A 16,373-nucleotide genomic window follows, 5' to 3' on the forward strand; every position below is an offset into this window, starting at 1 on the left:
TCCCAAGGGGGAATGGTGAAAGTTTTCTTGTCCTCCCTTTGGGACTTTGGCCTGTGGCTCATGTGGAGATTTGGCCTTTTCACTGGCCTTTTCAATGTTATATATTGGACTTGATTAAGTTTAATCAAATACCATTGGTATGTACAATCAATATACTTATGACGCTTAGGTCACTCTTGTATTCTGTCCAAGGCGAGCTTTGCAGTCTATCAAATCCAGGCCACGATTGTGGACCAGTTAGAGGTGAGTTCATTGCTGCCAAACCCAGTCAAGAATGAAGTCATACTGATCAGGAGACTCTCTGGGAGACTGGAGGATGGCTATGAATACTGAACATCCAGGTTCCCAGATTATTCAGGCAATTTTCCAGATAATGAAAAAAATCTTAGATTTTACTCATACAGTAAAGATGCCAACCATTAATAAATTCTGCAGAGTATGAACCCTTGCTGAAGCTAACCAAAGGATCACAAAAATGGTGTAAACTTTTGAAATCTCCAAATCTTGTCAAGCCAGATGTTAGAAAAAGATGAAAAGGTAAAAAAATGCTCCTAAATTCTATTTGTGTAGTGGAACAAGCTGGACCTTGTTCAAGAGTACTTAGAGGGAAGTAATCCTTAGGATCCCAAGATCAGATATTAAAACTGTTCTCCACTGAAGTGTTTTGGCAAGATGTACAGCTTTACCAAAAGCAGCCTTTGTGAAATTATTCAGCTGCTCCTTGTGTCCCTGTTGTATAAATTTCTGTTTAATTTTAAACTTATGTCCTGCTGAATAATACAGAAGCTCAAAGCCAAATAATTATGCACTTCCTGCCCCTACTACAATCCAAGTGAAAATACTTTGCTTGCCAACTGTGTTAGTGCTGATGACAGACATTTCAGCCTGCCTGAATTGCAGCCGTAGAGCATTTATTCTGTTAATCTTAATAGGGCATATTGGGCCCCTTCCCCTGATAAAATTGTTTGTAAACATGATGATAGTGACTGCACTTGTACCTTTTAAAACTTAATAATAAGTAGCATCCAACAAAGCAAACAGAAGTCACAGGAGGACCAAATGAATTTCACCAGGAACCTGCATACCAGTGCAATATTGAAACTTTTGTTGCCATCTACTGGGTAATTTGTTGTATTGCTTATAAAAGCTATCTCTAGTTTATCTTTGATTCCACTCCAATTAGATAATGCTGTAAACAGAATTTTTTAAAATAGATTTACATACTTCTGGCCATATCCAGAAATACCTCTTAAGTGTTTCACAAGAAAATTAGGTATACTGAAATACATTATGACTTACAATAAAATGTAATCACATATATCAACATTCCTAAAACAATTATCTATAACCTTTATATAAATGTTAAAATCAGTAAAATACCATACTTAAACCAGTGTGCACCCTTACTTGGGGAAGGCCTGGGTGAAAAGGTGGGTATTAATTGCATGCTGCAGTTGGTGCCTCCTACTATCAGGGGAGTTAATTTCCATAAAATGGGCACCACTGTGGAGAAGGCCATTTCCATATTGCAGCAAGTAATCCTCCAGTGATTCCAGAGAATTTACAGGATGGTATTGGGAGAAAGCAGTCTGTCAGCTAACTCAATTCCAAGCTGTTGAGGCCTTTCTGTGCCAGCATGTAAGATGTTGTACCTTAATCCTTTTCATATTATTAAAAGTAAAACATATATATTTTCCTGGGGAGGGGGGGCTCCTACTCTCCACTGCCTCAGCAGAAGATGGCCAACTTCCATTATGAAGCCCCTATTTTTAACGTTTTACTGCATTTTCAACTGCTATTACCTCCTGCAGTCCTTTAGCACTGAAAGACAGGATCCTTTTGGATTTATTCAATGGCTAAGCTGGTAGTTCCCAACTAGTTGCAAAATGTTACTTTATACTTAGAGTTGCATTGTACCTGCTTGTTTCTAAAGGTCACAGACACATTGCTTTGCCAGTGGTTTACTGCTCTATCTGTGAGCAGCTGCCATTTTCTGTTACCTTAGTTGCAGATCTTTCTATCTTCCCACCACTGTGCCTGAGTCTGGAGATCAGACAGAAGGATTGGCCCTTGGGATCTACACTACTGGTCTTCTTTGGGTTGAGGCACATGTGGTATGCATGTGACATTGTAAAGTACATAAAATTTATATAACCTGTTTTGTGAGGGATTTGATCTAAAAGGCATCCTAGATTATGATGATAAATACATAGAATTCTAGCTAACTACCTACCTCTTCCATGTGTTGGAATGTGCTAAAACCTGAACAGTTTGGATCAATCTACACATGTATGAATCAAGGATTGGCCAACAGGGCCCTTTAGATTGGCAGGCACAGGAGACAGGGCCTCTGGCCATACACAAGCATTTGGCCTCCTCTAATTTTTAAAAGACTTGAAAGACGTATTTCAATCTGCCTCTGTTTAAAGAGAGTGGGCCAGACTTTAAATGTTTACTTCTTTTGGTTTTATTTTTTTAAAAAATGTGATATACTAAATTGAATTGCTTTATGAAGTTATTTGTTGCTCTTCTAGTTTTAACATTTTAGATGGAAAAACTTGTACTTTGAAAAGTAGTGTAAAAATCCTTGAGTAGATTTTCCTTTAAAAAAAAAAAAACCTGAACTTGATATATTGTTTTGAAGGAACTTCTAACAGTACTGACAACTTGGAATATTTTGAAGATATTTAATGTACTATTGCTAGCCACCAAGAAGACTTAAGGATGGAAATGCATTTGGCGCATTATATTGATCTATATTGATGTTACGTTGATGTGACTTACAGAATACCTCTAATGTCACCACTTCTGATGGCATTTCTTCCTTCCTTCCTTTTATAGTATTTTTGGCACAATACTTTATCAAACATCATATGCCTCTGAACTTGGAAACTTACGGTCATCCAGTGCACAGAGGGAGAAGCTACAGAAGTTATCTTGGCCTCCTTGAACACCTGCTCTACATTTTCTGCTAGATGGGTTTTGTTTTTTGCCTGCAGTGCCACAAAGAGAAAGGAAAGGAGGTTAGAACATCTTCAGGAAAGTTTTTATTTTGGCTTTCCCAGTCTCCTTTCTGTCCCATCCCCTTCTCCCCACCTCTGAGGTTGCTTTTCTGATTCTGGATAGCTCTTTCCATGCCATGGAAGAGTGGAGGGAGATTAGAGTTTCATTTTCCAGCTCTGAGGTTGGAGTCCACGTGATCCCTCAGAAGTGTCTAGGGGTTTTAGGATTTCTCCCTTGATGGTATTTAAGGGTGCAGTCCAGTGAGGCTGCCCATAATCCCCCAGACTCATAGGATTATTTGCATCCCTTGCAAAGCCTTCCTCCATACTCCTCCAACCATGCAAAATACTTAGATGGCTAGTTCTAGCCATCTAACTGACACACTGGAATGCAAGAAGAAGCTGAGCAGCTGCCAGCACAGTGCATATGCTGGCAGAATCTGTCTTTTCCCTTTTCTCCCGAAAGCCTATATCCATTCCCAGAACCACAGTCAATGCAGTTCTTTTCACACTGGCTGCTAGGGCAGCTAGAGGGCACTCCAAAAGCAGAAAATTTTCAAGACTGGACCTGAGACTTCAGATTTCTTTTTTCTTTTTCCTTTTTTAAAAATTATTTTTGAAAGCCAAAGAACTACAGTGGTACCTTGGCTCACGAATCCGTTCCACGACCCTGGTTGTGACCCAAATTGGTTGTGACCCAAGTCAAATTTCCCCCTAAGGTTCAATGTAAATAAGGTTAATTCCTTCTGTAACTTTTTTTTTAAATCAGAAATTTTGAAACAAAGTGACAAAGAAAACAAAGTAGCAAAGTACTGTACAGTACAGTGGAGAACATTAACCTAGGTGGGGGAGAGATTATTGTTTTGAGGGAGAGTCCCCCTCCATAAGGACATTGGGGAGATCTGCAGGGTCCATTTTGGTGAAAATAGTCACTTGTTTTTTCCCGCACTGCATAACCCTTTGGAAATGCAAGACCATGTTATTGTTCATCAGATTCAGCACTCTGTTCGTTACAGTTGCATTGGGGTAGTGCTTCGCAAAGAAACCCTGGCATGGGCGCGCTCCTGCAGGAAAGATGGGTGCAATCTCGGTCATCTTCCCCCCCCCCCCAACCCCCCCAAGTGCGGTCATCCCCCCCCCCCCAAGTTTGTTCATGCAGGGAAGACGTGCGTGATCACGCGCGCGCTGCTGCAGGAAAGATGGGCGCAGCACAGCACAGCCGTGATCACGCATGCGTTCCCTGAACAAGCGTGACTGCGATCCTGGCCATGTCCCCACTCGGGGGGGTGGGGAGATGGCTGCGATCTTGGTCACCACCCAAAGCGGAGTTCGTGACCCAAGTCAAAATTTTCATGAAATTTTTGTTCGTGACCCAAGGCATTCATAAGCAAAGGTACCACTGTATGATAAACAGAGTGAGCTTGATACAAATGCAACCTGTACGATCAGCCCCCAAAATCTATCCATCAACACTCCATACAAATGTAACGCAAAAGAAATCCATAATCTATACAGCAACAAATCCTCCAGTCACTTCAGATCCTTCGCAGCTTTCCCTGTTTTTAACACCTCACAGCCAGTTATGCTGCACATTCCTCTTAACAATCTTCTAAACAGTGTATTCCACCAGTCCATTTCTCTATTTTCCAGTTGTTGGGAACTCTGATGATCTCCATCCAGAACCAGCTATAATTCTAACTCTGACATATTCCCTGAAAGGCACTGTGACACTTTATTTTTAAGACTCATGAAAAACTACTTTAATTTTCTTAAAAGAAAAATTCAGTGCATTAATTTTAATTGATAATATCTTCATACTGTCTCTAAAACTTGATCTTAGGAGCTCACACAACTATCTCTTTCTAAATCTGTCGTCAACTTTTCAGCGTCCAATTCAGATTTCCTTCTCACATTAATTCTTCTTTTCTCTTTTTCTCTGCTCTTCCGCACTTCCACTTTTCACATTTCTTCATACCTATAAGTAAACTACAATTTGACAGTACAGCTTAAAGCAGAAGAGTTAGGGGGGAGAGTCAAGAAAGAAGGAAAAAAAGAGGAAAAAAACAAAGAAAAGAGGTGGAGGGGGAAGAGAAAGAAAAAGGACGAAAGGTGAAAGTGGATAAAGCTAGTTAGTTAGTCTTCTACTAACATTAGAATTATTAGTCCCATTCTATCTCTATTAAAATATTAATTTGAATTAGTTTGTTAAGAAGAGACATTGTTCCAACTTTCATAGCAAGGGGCGTTGACTTCCAGTCTTTTCCAGGTCCAATTGGTAGAGCTAATGATCTTCTCATAGTACTTCATGGTTGTTCTTTGTTCTTTAGGATTATTTATTCATTATTCTTAAGCAGAGTCAGGACCAGCAAAAAAAGCCCCCAAGTCCCATCAGGGACATACAATTGTTCCTTAGAGCAAATCATGTACAATTTAGATGAAAACAACAACAACAAAGAATTGCCCGGTTCAAACAACCAGCAACTCCCTTAAAAATGGCGATGAAGGGGGACAGAAGAGCTTCAGCCAAAGTAAATTTATAAAGTCCAGGTTTCTTGAATAAAAATATTAAACAGTTTACAGTGGGAAAATTACGTAGAAGAGTACCCCTTTCAAAGTCCTTTCTGAGCAGAGAAACAGAAAAACCTTAAAATCTGCATCACAACCAAAATCACAACCTCAAGTCTCAGCTGTGTGAAAAGCACCAATGTCCTCCTTCTCAATTCAAAAGGCACAACTAGGCACAAAAGTTTCCACAGCCAGTATTTTCATACCAAGGTCAGTTTACAGTGTTCATAATTCTTAGTTCGAGAGTAGAAACATTGAACAGCTTTGCAGATGAGATGCCATCTATCAACAAAAGATTATCCGTTTCAGAGTCCCTTTAAAATATGCAAGCAAAAATGCCTTAAGAGTTCATGCTGCATCAAATTGGTGTGTTATTCTCTTGGAAATAATAAAAAAGAAATAATAAAAACTAAAAGATAAAAAGAAAGAAGGAGTAAGTATGTGGGGGGTCAACTTGTTAACTGCTTCCAGTTTTACCTTATCAGGCCTTCTTGATGTAATCAGAGCTGTAGACCAAGAGTCCTGATGCTCACCTGTCATTTAGAGAGGTAAACACCCCTCAAGATGATTTGTAATCACCCAAACATGGTAAGGTAGAAAGCAGCAACATTCACTGCTGCTTCATCAAGTCACCATTCCCCCTGAATCGGACTTCAGATTTTCTTATGGTCAAGACTCTGTGTGATATCCATAGGATTGCACTGTGATACTACTATTCCTATATTACTATTATATTGCATTTATATCCCACCCTTTCTCATTTCATGAGTTTCATGACTAAGCCTTGAGTTCTGTAACGCGCTCTACGTGGGGCTACCCTTGAAGACGGTCCGGATACTTCAGCTGGTTCAAAATAGAGCTGCCAGGCTGCTGACGGGGACTGGGCGTTATGTTCACATGACTCCAGTCCTCCGTCAGCTTCACTGGCTTCCCATTGAAGTCTGGGCCCAATTCAAGGTGTTGGTGATGACCTATAAAGCCCTAAACGGCTTGGGTCCCGGTTACCTGAAGGAGCGCTTACATCCATATATGCCCGCCCACCCCTTGAGATCTGCGGGAGAGTCCCTTCTCCGGGAACCCTCCATGAAAGAAATTAGGAGGGTAGGTACTCGGAGGAGGGCTTTCTCTACGGTGGCGCCCAATCTATGGAATGCGCTCCCCAGAGAGGTCCGCCTGGCACCGTCGTTATTTGTTTTTCGGCGCCAGGCAAAGACCTTTTTATTTAAACATCATTTTAATTGTTAATATTATTAGCTTATTTTATCTGGCCAGGGCAACTTATTTTATATTGTTAATTTGTTTTATATTTTTAATGTATTATATTTTAATGTATGTTGTGAGCCGCCCTGAGGCTTCGGCGAATGGGGCTGCATAGAAATGTTTTAAATAGATAGATAGATAGATAGATAGATAGATAGATAGGAAATAGAACCTTGACTTTATCAGTTTCCCAGTCCAATACTCCCAACTGCCAAACCATAATTTTCTAGTAATTTCTTCCTATACGATGTTTTCATAATTCTCAGAGTTTGGATTGATTTATTTATGTATTTGAACTCAGTATTTAACTTTTGGTATTTTAAGCAAATTCTGTGCCAGATCAAACTACTTCTTCAAGCTCAGTTCCTAGCCGTCAGTTTGTGCAATGCACACCTAAGCAAGATCTGGCTTTTCAAGTGTGTAGCCATGGGGCAGGAAGTGGAAAGAGGGCTAAACTAGGGATATTGCAGAGCCCACTATGAATTTTTCAGTTTTCTTCTGTTTTTTTTTTTTAAGTTTTGGACATTTTTAATTGTGGAAAGAAAAGGAAATGTGTGCAAGTAGTATTCAACCCAACTGTTCAGTAAAACGTGACCCTGCTCCAACCTTCCAATGTTGTTGTCAGCGACATTTTTTTTAATTGTATGAAGTGCTATTTTATTCAGAGTTAATGCTTATTCTTGGAATATATTAGCCTATGGACAGAGTAGTAGGACAGTGGGACCAACTGCTGTGGTCTCTGTTGCTGGAAAGATTCAGGAAGAGACTTGGGCAGCAGTCTGTTAGGGCAGCTTTAAACAAATTCCACCACTCAGCAGTGGCCTAAACAGCCCCTTCCAAGTGCTGTGATTCTGTAGGTATTTAGTTTCTGGTTGGTGTATATCTACCCCACTCCACAATTACTCTGTGGCCTGCCCTCCCCACAAAATGTATTGCTTTTGAACATTTTTTAAAAGACATGGCCATCCACATCTTCCCAGGTTAATAAATCTACATTTAAACACTGCACTTTTTCTATGATAAATTAAGATTATTTCTCCCAGGAACCTTCCACAGTTTTAGTCTTACATTTTCCCTTGTTATTAAAGAGTGGGACATAAATTAGGAGTCTGAAAAGGAATTTTGCTATATACTGCTTATATCTCAAAACATCTGCCAGTTGGTCCTCCTTGTTTAGGATTTCTCATGGCTGGATGACTTCAGTCCAAGAAAATCTAACTGCTGCATTAATAGTTCTTTAGGTCTGCCTGTTTGCTTGCTTCTGGACATCTTCTTGACTCTTCCTATACTGTGCCCACAAGAGTATTGGCTTGGCTCAGTCCTTAAAAAGGCCCTTATGTGAGGCTTTCCTGTTTAAAATGATAGATTATATGGTGAACCTCTTAAGAAGATTGTGCCTGACTTGGTTAAAGGAAAAAAATAAGGTTGTCTATCTTTTGCACATCCAAAGTGCTTCCTTTTGTCCTTTGAACACACTGTTCAATAGTGCATTTGCAGACTGGTTCCTCAAAGAAGAAAGAAACTTTCAAAAAGATACATATCACTTCTGGATGCTGGGTGTCTCTTTATTCACTGATACCTCTTTATGAGCAGATACATATGGTATTCTTGGGGATGGGATGAGCCAGGCAATGGCCACAATTAGACTGTGAAATGAAAGCTCCTAATGCCTCACTAAGATTAACAAATTCAACCTGGAGATAACGGGTGGTTGTTTAAGTAATCTAAAAGAGAAGGATCCTGCTGCCTGTGAAGATTTAAATACTACAATAATTTAAATACTGGCTTTTCTGGGCCCTGGTTCCCTAAGTTTTTGTCTCTGACTGTTCCAGGATGCTTTGAACATGTATACCTATTCATAACAGTTCCAACATTCCTAGAATGCCCAAACTTAGAATTTCCCGTCTTAGCAGGTAATTGGTTTCTTTATGGATTCTAAATGGGAAGTGTACAGAACGTTGGCAGGGCAGCAACTTCTTGGCTGCTACATTCCAGGAGCGTGGCAGTTGCCTTGGTTCTAACATGCTGCAAACAGTTTCTATTGATTCTTCATTTCTGATGTGATGAGAAATCATTCCTCAAGGGAGACTGCTATCTAAGATTATCTTACCTTTTCCTAAATAAAGTGTGGTTGTCCAGCAGTGGTTGATAGGAGTTGGTCTCCCTTGCTGGAATTAATACATAAACTCAACCTGAGTGACCTTTGTCACCTACTCTTATTATGCCTGGCTGTTAATATACTTTAATTCATACTTTTTTATTTAGGTCAATAACATTGGGAAACTGAAAGATTTTCTTCTGCAGCACAGGAAAGATTACATTAATGCCTATAGGTAAGTATTATGTGTGTCAGGTACAGAGTGGGTTGGTGATGGAAAAATAGGAACTGGAATTCACACCCCGATGCCATATTCTTTGAAAGAAGACACTGTTTTTGTCCCAGTTTCTAGTCTCATTATTGAACATTGGGCATATGCTTGTTGTGTAAGAATGGTAAATAGTTTTTCCCTCGATTAGAAGCAAAAAAGATATACTAACACAGAAAGCAGTGTTTGGTTATTGGAAAACATGTTTGAATTCTGTCATGATGGAATGAGATAGCTGCTGACCCTTATTCCCTTCTACCAGTGTACTGGGAAGCTGCTACCACCAGCTCCATGTAAAGAGTCACCTTTGGGAATAAATTAATTAAACAATGAGCAAGGGATTAGTGAACAACCAGTTTAACTTCATCCCTCCTCCCTACACACACAAAGCTCAGCTTATCCCTTTTTCTGTTCCTTACTGTAGCTTGTAGAGGAGCTGTCAGATTTAAGAGAGAAAATTCTTTGAAAATTGCTTTAGTCAAAAAGTAGTGACCAATATAAAGAAAGTCTCATTAGGATTAGGGCACAAATATAAGGGGAATAGGAAATTGGACAGAAAGCATTAAAATCAAATCAAAAGATAGCTTGTATTTAGGCCAATTCATTTACTTGAAAACAAAGGGATAGCTGCTTGAAATCTTAAGAGAAAAACTGACAGATTCCATGGGGAAAACAGTGTAAACTTTTTATCATTTTGAACTTTGTGCATGCAGAATTCCTCCTAATTTGTTTCAGAAATAGATTCGAATGGTTAAAGCTCACCACTAGGTGGTACTGTTTATCTAGTAGAAATTTGGTAGCATGCGTTGTGTAGGATACTACTTAGAGATGATGTAAGAAAGTGAATGAGATAGATGTAAAATATGTGTCTATATATGTTGCTTATATTGAAAGCAGAGATGAGAGGTAGACAATAGGACCCCCTGAAGAAATTTTAGACAAAGTTTAGCCCATTCACTTATGGACATTCTAATTCTGATAATTCTGTTTCATTTTTTTAAATAAGACAGTTTCAAGTCTTCATCATAGATAGCTTTGAAAATATGATCCTAGGTAAAAAATGGTTAAGGGACAGAAATGCCAAGTATCGGTTAGGCTAGGGAAACTCATGCTGAAATCACTGCTCAGTTGCAAAGTTGACTAGGTAGTCTTAGGCATGCTGTAGTCTTTCTGCTTAACCTACTGGGTTGTGTGAGGCTAAAATGGAGTACTCTATTTCAACTGCTTTGTGCTATTTGAGGCTGAGAGGTAAACACGATGAGTTTGTTGACTTCTTACAATTAAACCACAGTTCTCTGTTTGAAGCCTTCTGGAAAGCTTGGCTATTTTTGTTCTGAATAATGCCTTCCAGGTCTCTGTTATCTGATACCAACATTCCCCAAACTGGAGCCCTCCAGCTGTATTGGATTTCAACTCCCATCAGCCCAGCCAGCAATCAGGAATGCTGCGATGTGTAATCCAAAACATTTTAGGACACCAAGCTCAGGAATTTGGCCTTCTTAATTTCTGCTTCTTTGTCAGCCTCTATCTTCAGTTTTTGCTACTGACCTGTGCTTATAATCTTCATTGGTCTTTCCTGCCTAGGCTCCGTTTTTAATTTTAACATTCCTAGCCAACATGGCCAAAATTTATTTATTTATTTATTTATTAAAACATTTTTATGCCGCCCCATTCGCCGAAGCCTCGGGGCGGCTTACAAATTTAGAGCTAATGGGATTTGTAATACAACAGCATTTGGTGAAAACATCCTGCAGAGTAGCTGAGCTAATAAGTCTGTTTGGTCAGATGACCACTGCACAAATAGGGTGCCATCATTTTCCAATTTAAAAAAGAAACAAAATGCTGCTTTCTCCCTCAATGTTTTAAATGGCATGCCACACATTTAGTAACACCAGAGAGCAACTTATAATTAAACATTGTTGGACTACAAAATGAGGGAATTGGGGAAAAGACTTCCTAAGTGATAAAGACTAGAAAATCATTCTTGGTTTTGTGTGGAAAATGATATTTGAAGAGATACTGAGGTAGATAAGCTATTTTGCTAACTGAACAAAAAGTGATAAAGACTTTCTAAAATGATATTTACTAAATACAAGGCTTTTTAATTAAAGAAAATAAAATTTAAAGTTGTTTTTCACAGCCATGCCATGTCTGAATATGTGCGAATGACAGACACTGAGCGGGATCAGATTGACCAAGATGCCCAAATATTTATGAGAGCATGTGCTGATGCAATTCAGCAACTGAGAACAGAAGGTAAATGTATTAAAATAATAGGCAAATTAAGTCATTTGTTTAAGGTGTCATCTGCAAAGTCTAATGTTTGTATCTTTTTGTTTTAGCCCACAAGGACATCCATTCTCCACAAGTGAAACAGCACAGAGAAGCTATCTTGGATTTCATTGAAGACTACTTAAAAAGTATTGTCTTTTTCTTGATCAGTTTGTGCTTTTGTTTATAGTCCCTTGCCAAATTTTTTCTTTTTTCATCTTTGGGCTAAAATATACTGTTATTCCATTTTCAAAATTGCTTCTCTGTTCCATGTGCTGAGCCAACTTGAGAAACGGAGTTGCAGCGCCTTTAATACAAGGATAAGGCGCCTTGACCATTAATGAACACAAGTTTGCTAGAACTTAGAGCTGAAAAGTTGTGGAGCAGCTTTTAAACTGACTTTAGTAAGAAAGCAAACAGGAGTTGAGGATCATCCAGTTTTGGATAATCAGAATGTTTATCAGAATGTTCTGGATCCTTAACAAGTCCTCTGAAAATAATGAGATCATGTTAAACTGTGCAGTATTGTTGCAAAATTGTAGTTGATAGACATTTGTAGGAAAAAAATCCTCAATACAATTTCATCCATACTTAATAGAATTTCTGTTTTATTTCCTTTCTTTGTAGATATTACATTATTAAGCATCTTGGTCCTATTTAGTAACTGGAGTATTAGTTTGATTTTTGGCATTATGTTGTTATTACATTACGTATGTATCCCCCTCCCTTTTCTCTCTTGCCTTCCTTCTATATGAAAATCTTAGGACCTATTCACTTATACTATCCACTTTGAATCCAGTGAAATTACAGTCCCAGTTAAATTTCTTTTAGTCAGGAATGTGGATGCTCTGGCCCACTAACCTAATCGAGCTGTGGAGAATCCACATTCAAGGCTATGAGGAAGCAGGACTTTGGAAGAATTAGCCCAGGGCAATTGTTTCTATTGCCTGAGGCACAGAATTTCTTTATCATTCCTTTACTCACTGTACATTATCCCGGTAACTAATTAAGAATCAGAAAGCAAGAATAAATGTAGACTAATAATGAAGACATGTAAATAATTAGACCTTGCAAGGATCTATACTGGAGCTGGTCTTGTTCTAATCTTTTTGTATATGGTCTTGTGTCAAGAGTGGTCAGTACTGTAGCTAAGTTTGCAAATGTTAGCTTATTCAGAAAGTTGAAATATTAAACACACCAAGAAAAGTCCTGGGAAAATAGCAACAGAATAGCAATAGTTCAATAGAAGTATATAATGTGCATTGAGACAAAAATTTCTAACCACTTTTCCTGCTGAATAAATGGGTAGTAACCACACTGGGAGTCTTTTTGACTGAGGAGTGGCATAAAAATAGTTGACTCTTCACTGCTGAGCATGACAAGATTTTGCCCCACAAATCAGTTTGCTGTGTGGTACCTTACATATAATGAATGAAGCAGGACAGTCCTGGTCCACAATGGTAAAAGCTACAATTCATCAAGGCAAGGCTATGGGAGCGGAGTGGGGGATTAATTCTTTTAGCAGGACTGGTAAAATGGCCCTGTGTTCCTTCTCATTTCCCCTTTTACAATCTGCTGAAATGGCTACTGGTGCTGATATCTGAAGGAGCCTTTATGGAAGTGGTCTTCAGCAAGGCTCTCTCTTTTTGCCTGCACATCTCAAGGGCACCAGTTTGGGGAAAGTTACTGTACTATTCTCTCTCCATATAAAAACCAGAACAAAGCACCAGTGAATTAATAGTGGAATTCATTACTTACAAGTAAAGTGGTGGCCAATCATTCAAACAAATTCCTGGAGGGATAGTTTTATTTGCTATTTGCTATTATGTCTAAAAACCTCTGGTTAGCATAGATAAATGGCAACTGAGGTTCCCTTGCTGGGATCAGGATGCTTGTTTGAATCAAGCCCAGCGGGACCGCCTTTATGTGCATGTGTTCCCCTTTTCTTTTGTTTCCATGTTTTTTTGTATGTTTAACAGGAGTATGTAAGCTGTATTCAGAACAAAGAGCAATTCGGGTCAAGCGAGTAGTTGATAAGAAAAGATTGTAAGTAATATCCCTTTTAAATCAAATGATTGGATTTTGGGCTTGAAATTCTAATAGAATTTGCATACAAACTAATATATATGTATAATGATCACCTGAACCTGTTTTTGCTACCTAATGGGCTGGATTACATATTACAGAATGCCACCAATGGTTATTTCACTCATTGGGTGTTGTGGTATGCCACTCACAGTGAGATGTTATGCATTGGGGGTTATGCAAGAGTTAAAAAGTCCTCATAGGATGTGTGTTATGTTGCTCTAAAGCAACTTGGATGTCATAAATAAGGCAAAAGGGAAGTGGCTTCAGTCACCTTGTAATATAGAATCCCCAGTGGCCAATTTGGGTAAGCCTGCTGTAGCTTTCCTCTGGGGGAGGTGAGGGACAAAGGTAGAGAGATAACTATGTGTAGCCTATCAGGATTATGGGTAATAGTGAGGTATGGCTACAAGTTATCATCAGTATGTCTGCTGTGGACTTATTTTTTTCTTTAGATCTAGGCTTGAGCCTGAGCAAAGTAATAAATCCAAAGTAACATCTTCACCTGAAAGAACTGTTCAGTCATCTTCTGAAGAATCTGAGGAAAAACTAATCTATGAAGGCAGTAGAGGTAATATTTCACTTTTACATTGTTGTCCGCTTTTTAGGTTTTTGAGTTTATGTGAGGAGTGTATGTATTTTAAACTGTAAACATCCTATTTATTAGGAAACAAAATCTTCATTTGGCTTCATCATTAGTACAGAGTACATTTTATAAAAATGGAACTGCAGACCTAGCTGGAGAGAGGTGAATTAACCATAGTGGCAAACACTTTCAGTACACCTATGTTAGATTACTGTAATGTTCTTTGCATGGGGCTTCCCATGAAGACTGTTCAGAAAGTAGATTAATAGAGAATATGTCAGCTAGGTGTGGGAGCTGGGTGCAAGGGTCATACCTATTAGAAATCAATAAGATTGCCTGCCTGTTCATTTCTGTGCCAAATTCAGTGTATTAATTTGGATGATTAAAGTCCTAAATTGTTTGGGACATCATTATTTGAAAAACTGTATGAGCTTGCCCAAGCTTTTAAATCAACATTGGAGGCCTTACTCTCGCCCTCCAGAAAAAGTTGTTAGGTTGGAAGATACTAGAAGTAGGGCTTTCTCAGTTTCTCAACACATTAGCAGTAAGTCACTTGTCTTAACTATAAAAATAAGAAAGAATGCCGCTAACTCAAAATAAGGAGCAATAAAGCACAGTGGGTTGGGTGGGGTCAGACTATTTGATCTCTAAAACTCTTTGGTTCTAAATCTTAACATCTAATCCATAAGGAGTATAAAATTCACATTGTCCCATAGCACTTTATGCGCATGTTTCATTATTTTTTTAAATGATAGTAATAAAAACAGTATTTTTCTCTGCTGGATTTGGGGAGAAAGGACTGAAGTATCTTATCATATTTTACATCTTAATGTGGTTGACTACCATGAATATGGAGTGTTGGAAATTGTCTTAAAAGGGGTACATTTGAACTCATTAGTTGACAGAAGGCTAAAGAATAATGTTAAATAATCTGAATATAAGGTCATTAACCCTGCAATTAATCTTTGCCATTGCAATCTCCAGTTTGAAAGCCTGTGAAAGCTCCTTCAAAGTTCCCAAATAGCACATTGGAGTGGCTGTCACTGAGTGCAGAATGTGCAATTTTCTTCTGATTTCTAAAAATTTTTCGTTACTTTAGCCGAACTTTTGCCAGTGCTAACATCTATGGGTCTGAAATAGGAAGCATCACCAGGACAATGTCATGAGCAGTGCCTCCTTCATTTCATCCATGTACTAACTTAGCCAAATTGCTCCCTTTTCCCTGTCAAATTCCTGCACTCCAAAAAGCAAAGATTTTTGACAGCTATCCAAGATGTAGTGTCAGTAAAAAGGGGGAGGGCTGTCTTGTACACTTAGCATCTTAGGAATGGGTAGAGAAGTGGGGGATGAGATCTGTGGAGGGAACACTGAAAACATGCCAGCCCACTTTTGAGACCAAAGATTACTCATGGCTTTGAGTCACCCTGATTGGTTTTTCTTTGACAGCTGCCATGGGAAAGCAAAGTAAAAAAAATCTATTTGATGCCTCTCTTGGTCAGTTTCCACAATTGGTATCTCCTGCACTTTGACAGTAGACATTCTTCAGGATATTGCCTGATGAGGCTTACTGTTTGGGCATACAGAAGTGGGACCTCTGCAATTGTGCAAACCCAAATAAAAAAGCAATTTTAAAAAAATTTAGAAAAATGTACACAATTTTCCACATGGGTGAGAGGCTGCTTTAGTGAGAAAAGCTGTGTTGGGATTAAGAGCAATAGCTTGTATGATTTCTGCTCCTCCCTTTTCATTTTATATTTGTCCTGATTGAATTTGCCTAGCAATGAGAGCAGTAGATGTAGATTCCACATCATTACTGTTGGCAGTATTTACAAGTAATTGGTCCCTGTGGGATGCTTACTGTTTGTTAGTTCTATAAGATGACTTGTATCCTGTTTTGTAAGTTATGTGAATACCTGTCTTTTGGTGCAGTCTTCTGAAATGAAAGCAAGTTTTGCTCTTTCTAAAAAGTATGTTATACTTAAAGCAATTATGAAGAAATGATACAATAAAACCCTGATGGTTTTATAATTCAGTTTTAGGGCTTGTCTAAGGTGTAGATCACTATAGTTCATTTTGGGCAGCACTGGCTTGCAGAACTTGTACCACTTTTGTAGTAGAGAGATATTCAGATTCTCATGAAAGGCAACTTTTTTTTTTTTTACCAAGATGGTCCGGATGTTGCTGATGAAGGTTCATTCTCATCTTCCTTCCTAATACCAAGTACATAACTCAGTCCTT

The 16,373-nt window shown here is 38.7% G+C and overlaps 1 protein-coding gene across 6 annotated transcripts in view; it reads left to right on the forward strand.

The window, feature by feature from the left end:
- STX18 (syntaxin 18) overlaps positions 1-16,373 on the forward strand; it is a 77,178-nt gene that overhangs the window by 44,445 nt on the left and 16,360 nt on the right. For 5 of the 6 annotated variants that reach the window (XM_044417706.1, XM_044417712.1, XM_044417710.1 and 2 more), the window contains 5 exons: positions 9,093-9,160; positions 11,334-11,449; positions 11,536-11,613; positions 13,444-13,510; positions 14,005-14,120. In XM_044417706.1, the coding sequence (XP_044273641.1) occupies positions 9,093-9,160; positions 11,334-11,449; positions 11,536-11,613; positions 13,444-13,510; positions 14,005-14,120 (445 nt within the window). Of the gene's footprint in view, positions 1-2,841; positions 3,024-9,092; positions 9,161-11,333; positions 11,450-11,535; positions 11,614-13,443; positions 13,511-14,004; positions 14,121-16,373 lie in introns of those variants that run through there. The other variant, XM_044417707.1, reaches the window with a different exon arrangement.

Source organism: Varanus komodoensis, unplaced genomic scaffold (genome assembly GCF_004798865.1).
Source record: "Varanus komodoensis strain SLA01 unplaced genomic scaffold, ASM479886v1 scaffold9, whole genome shotgun sequence".
NCBI classification, from domain to species: Eukaryota; Metazoa; Chordata; class Lepidosauria; order Squamata; family Varanidae; genus Varanus; species Varanus komodoensis.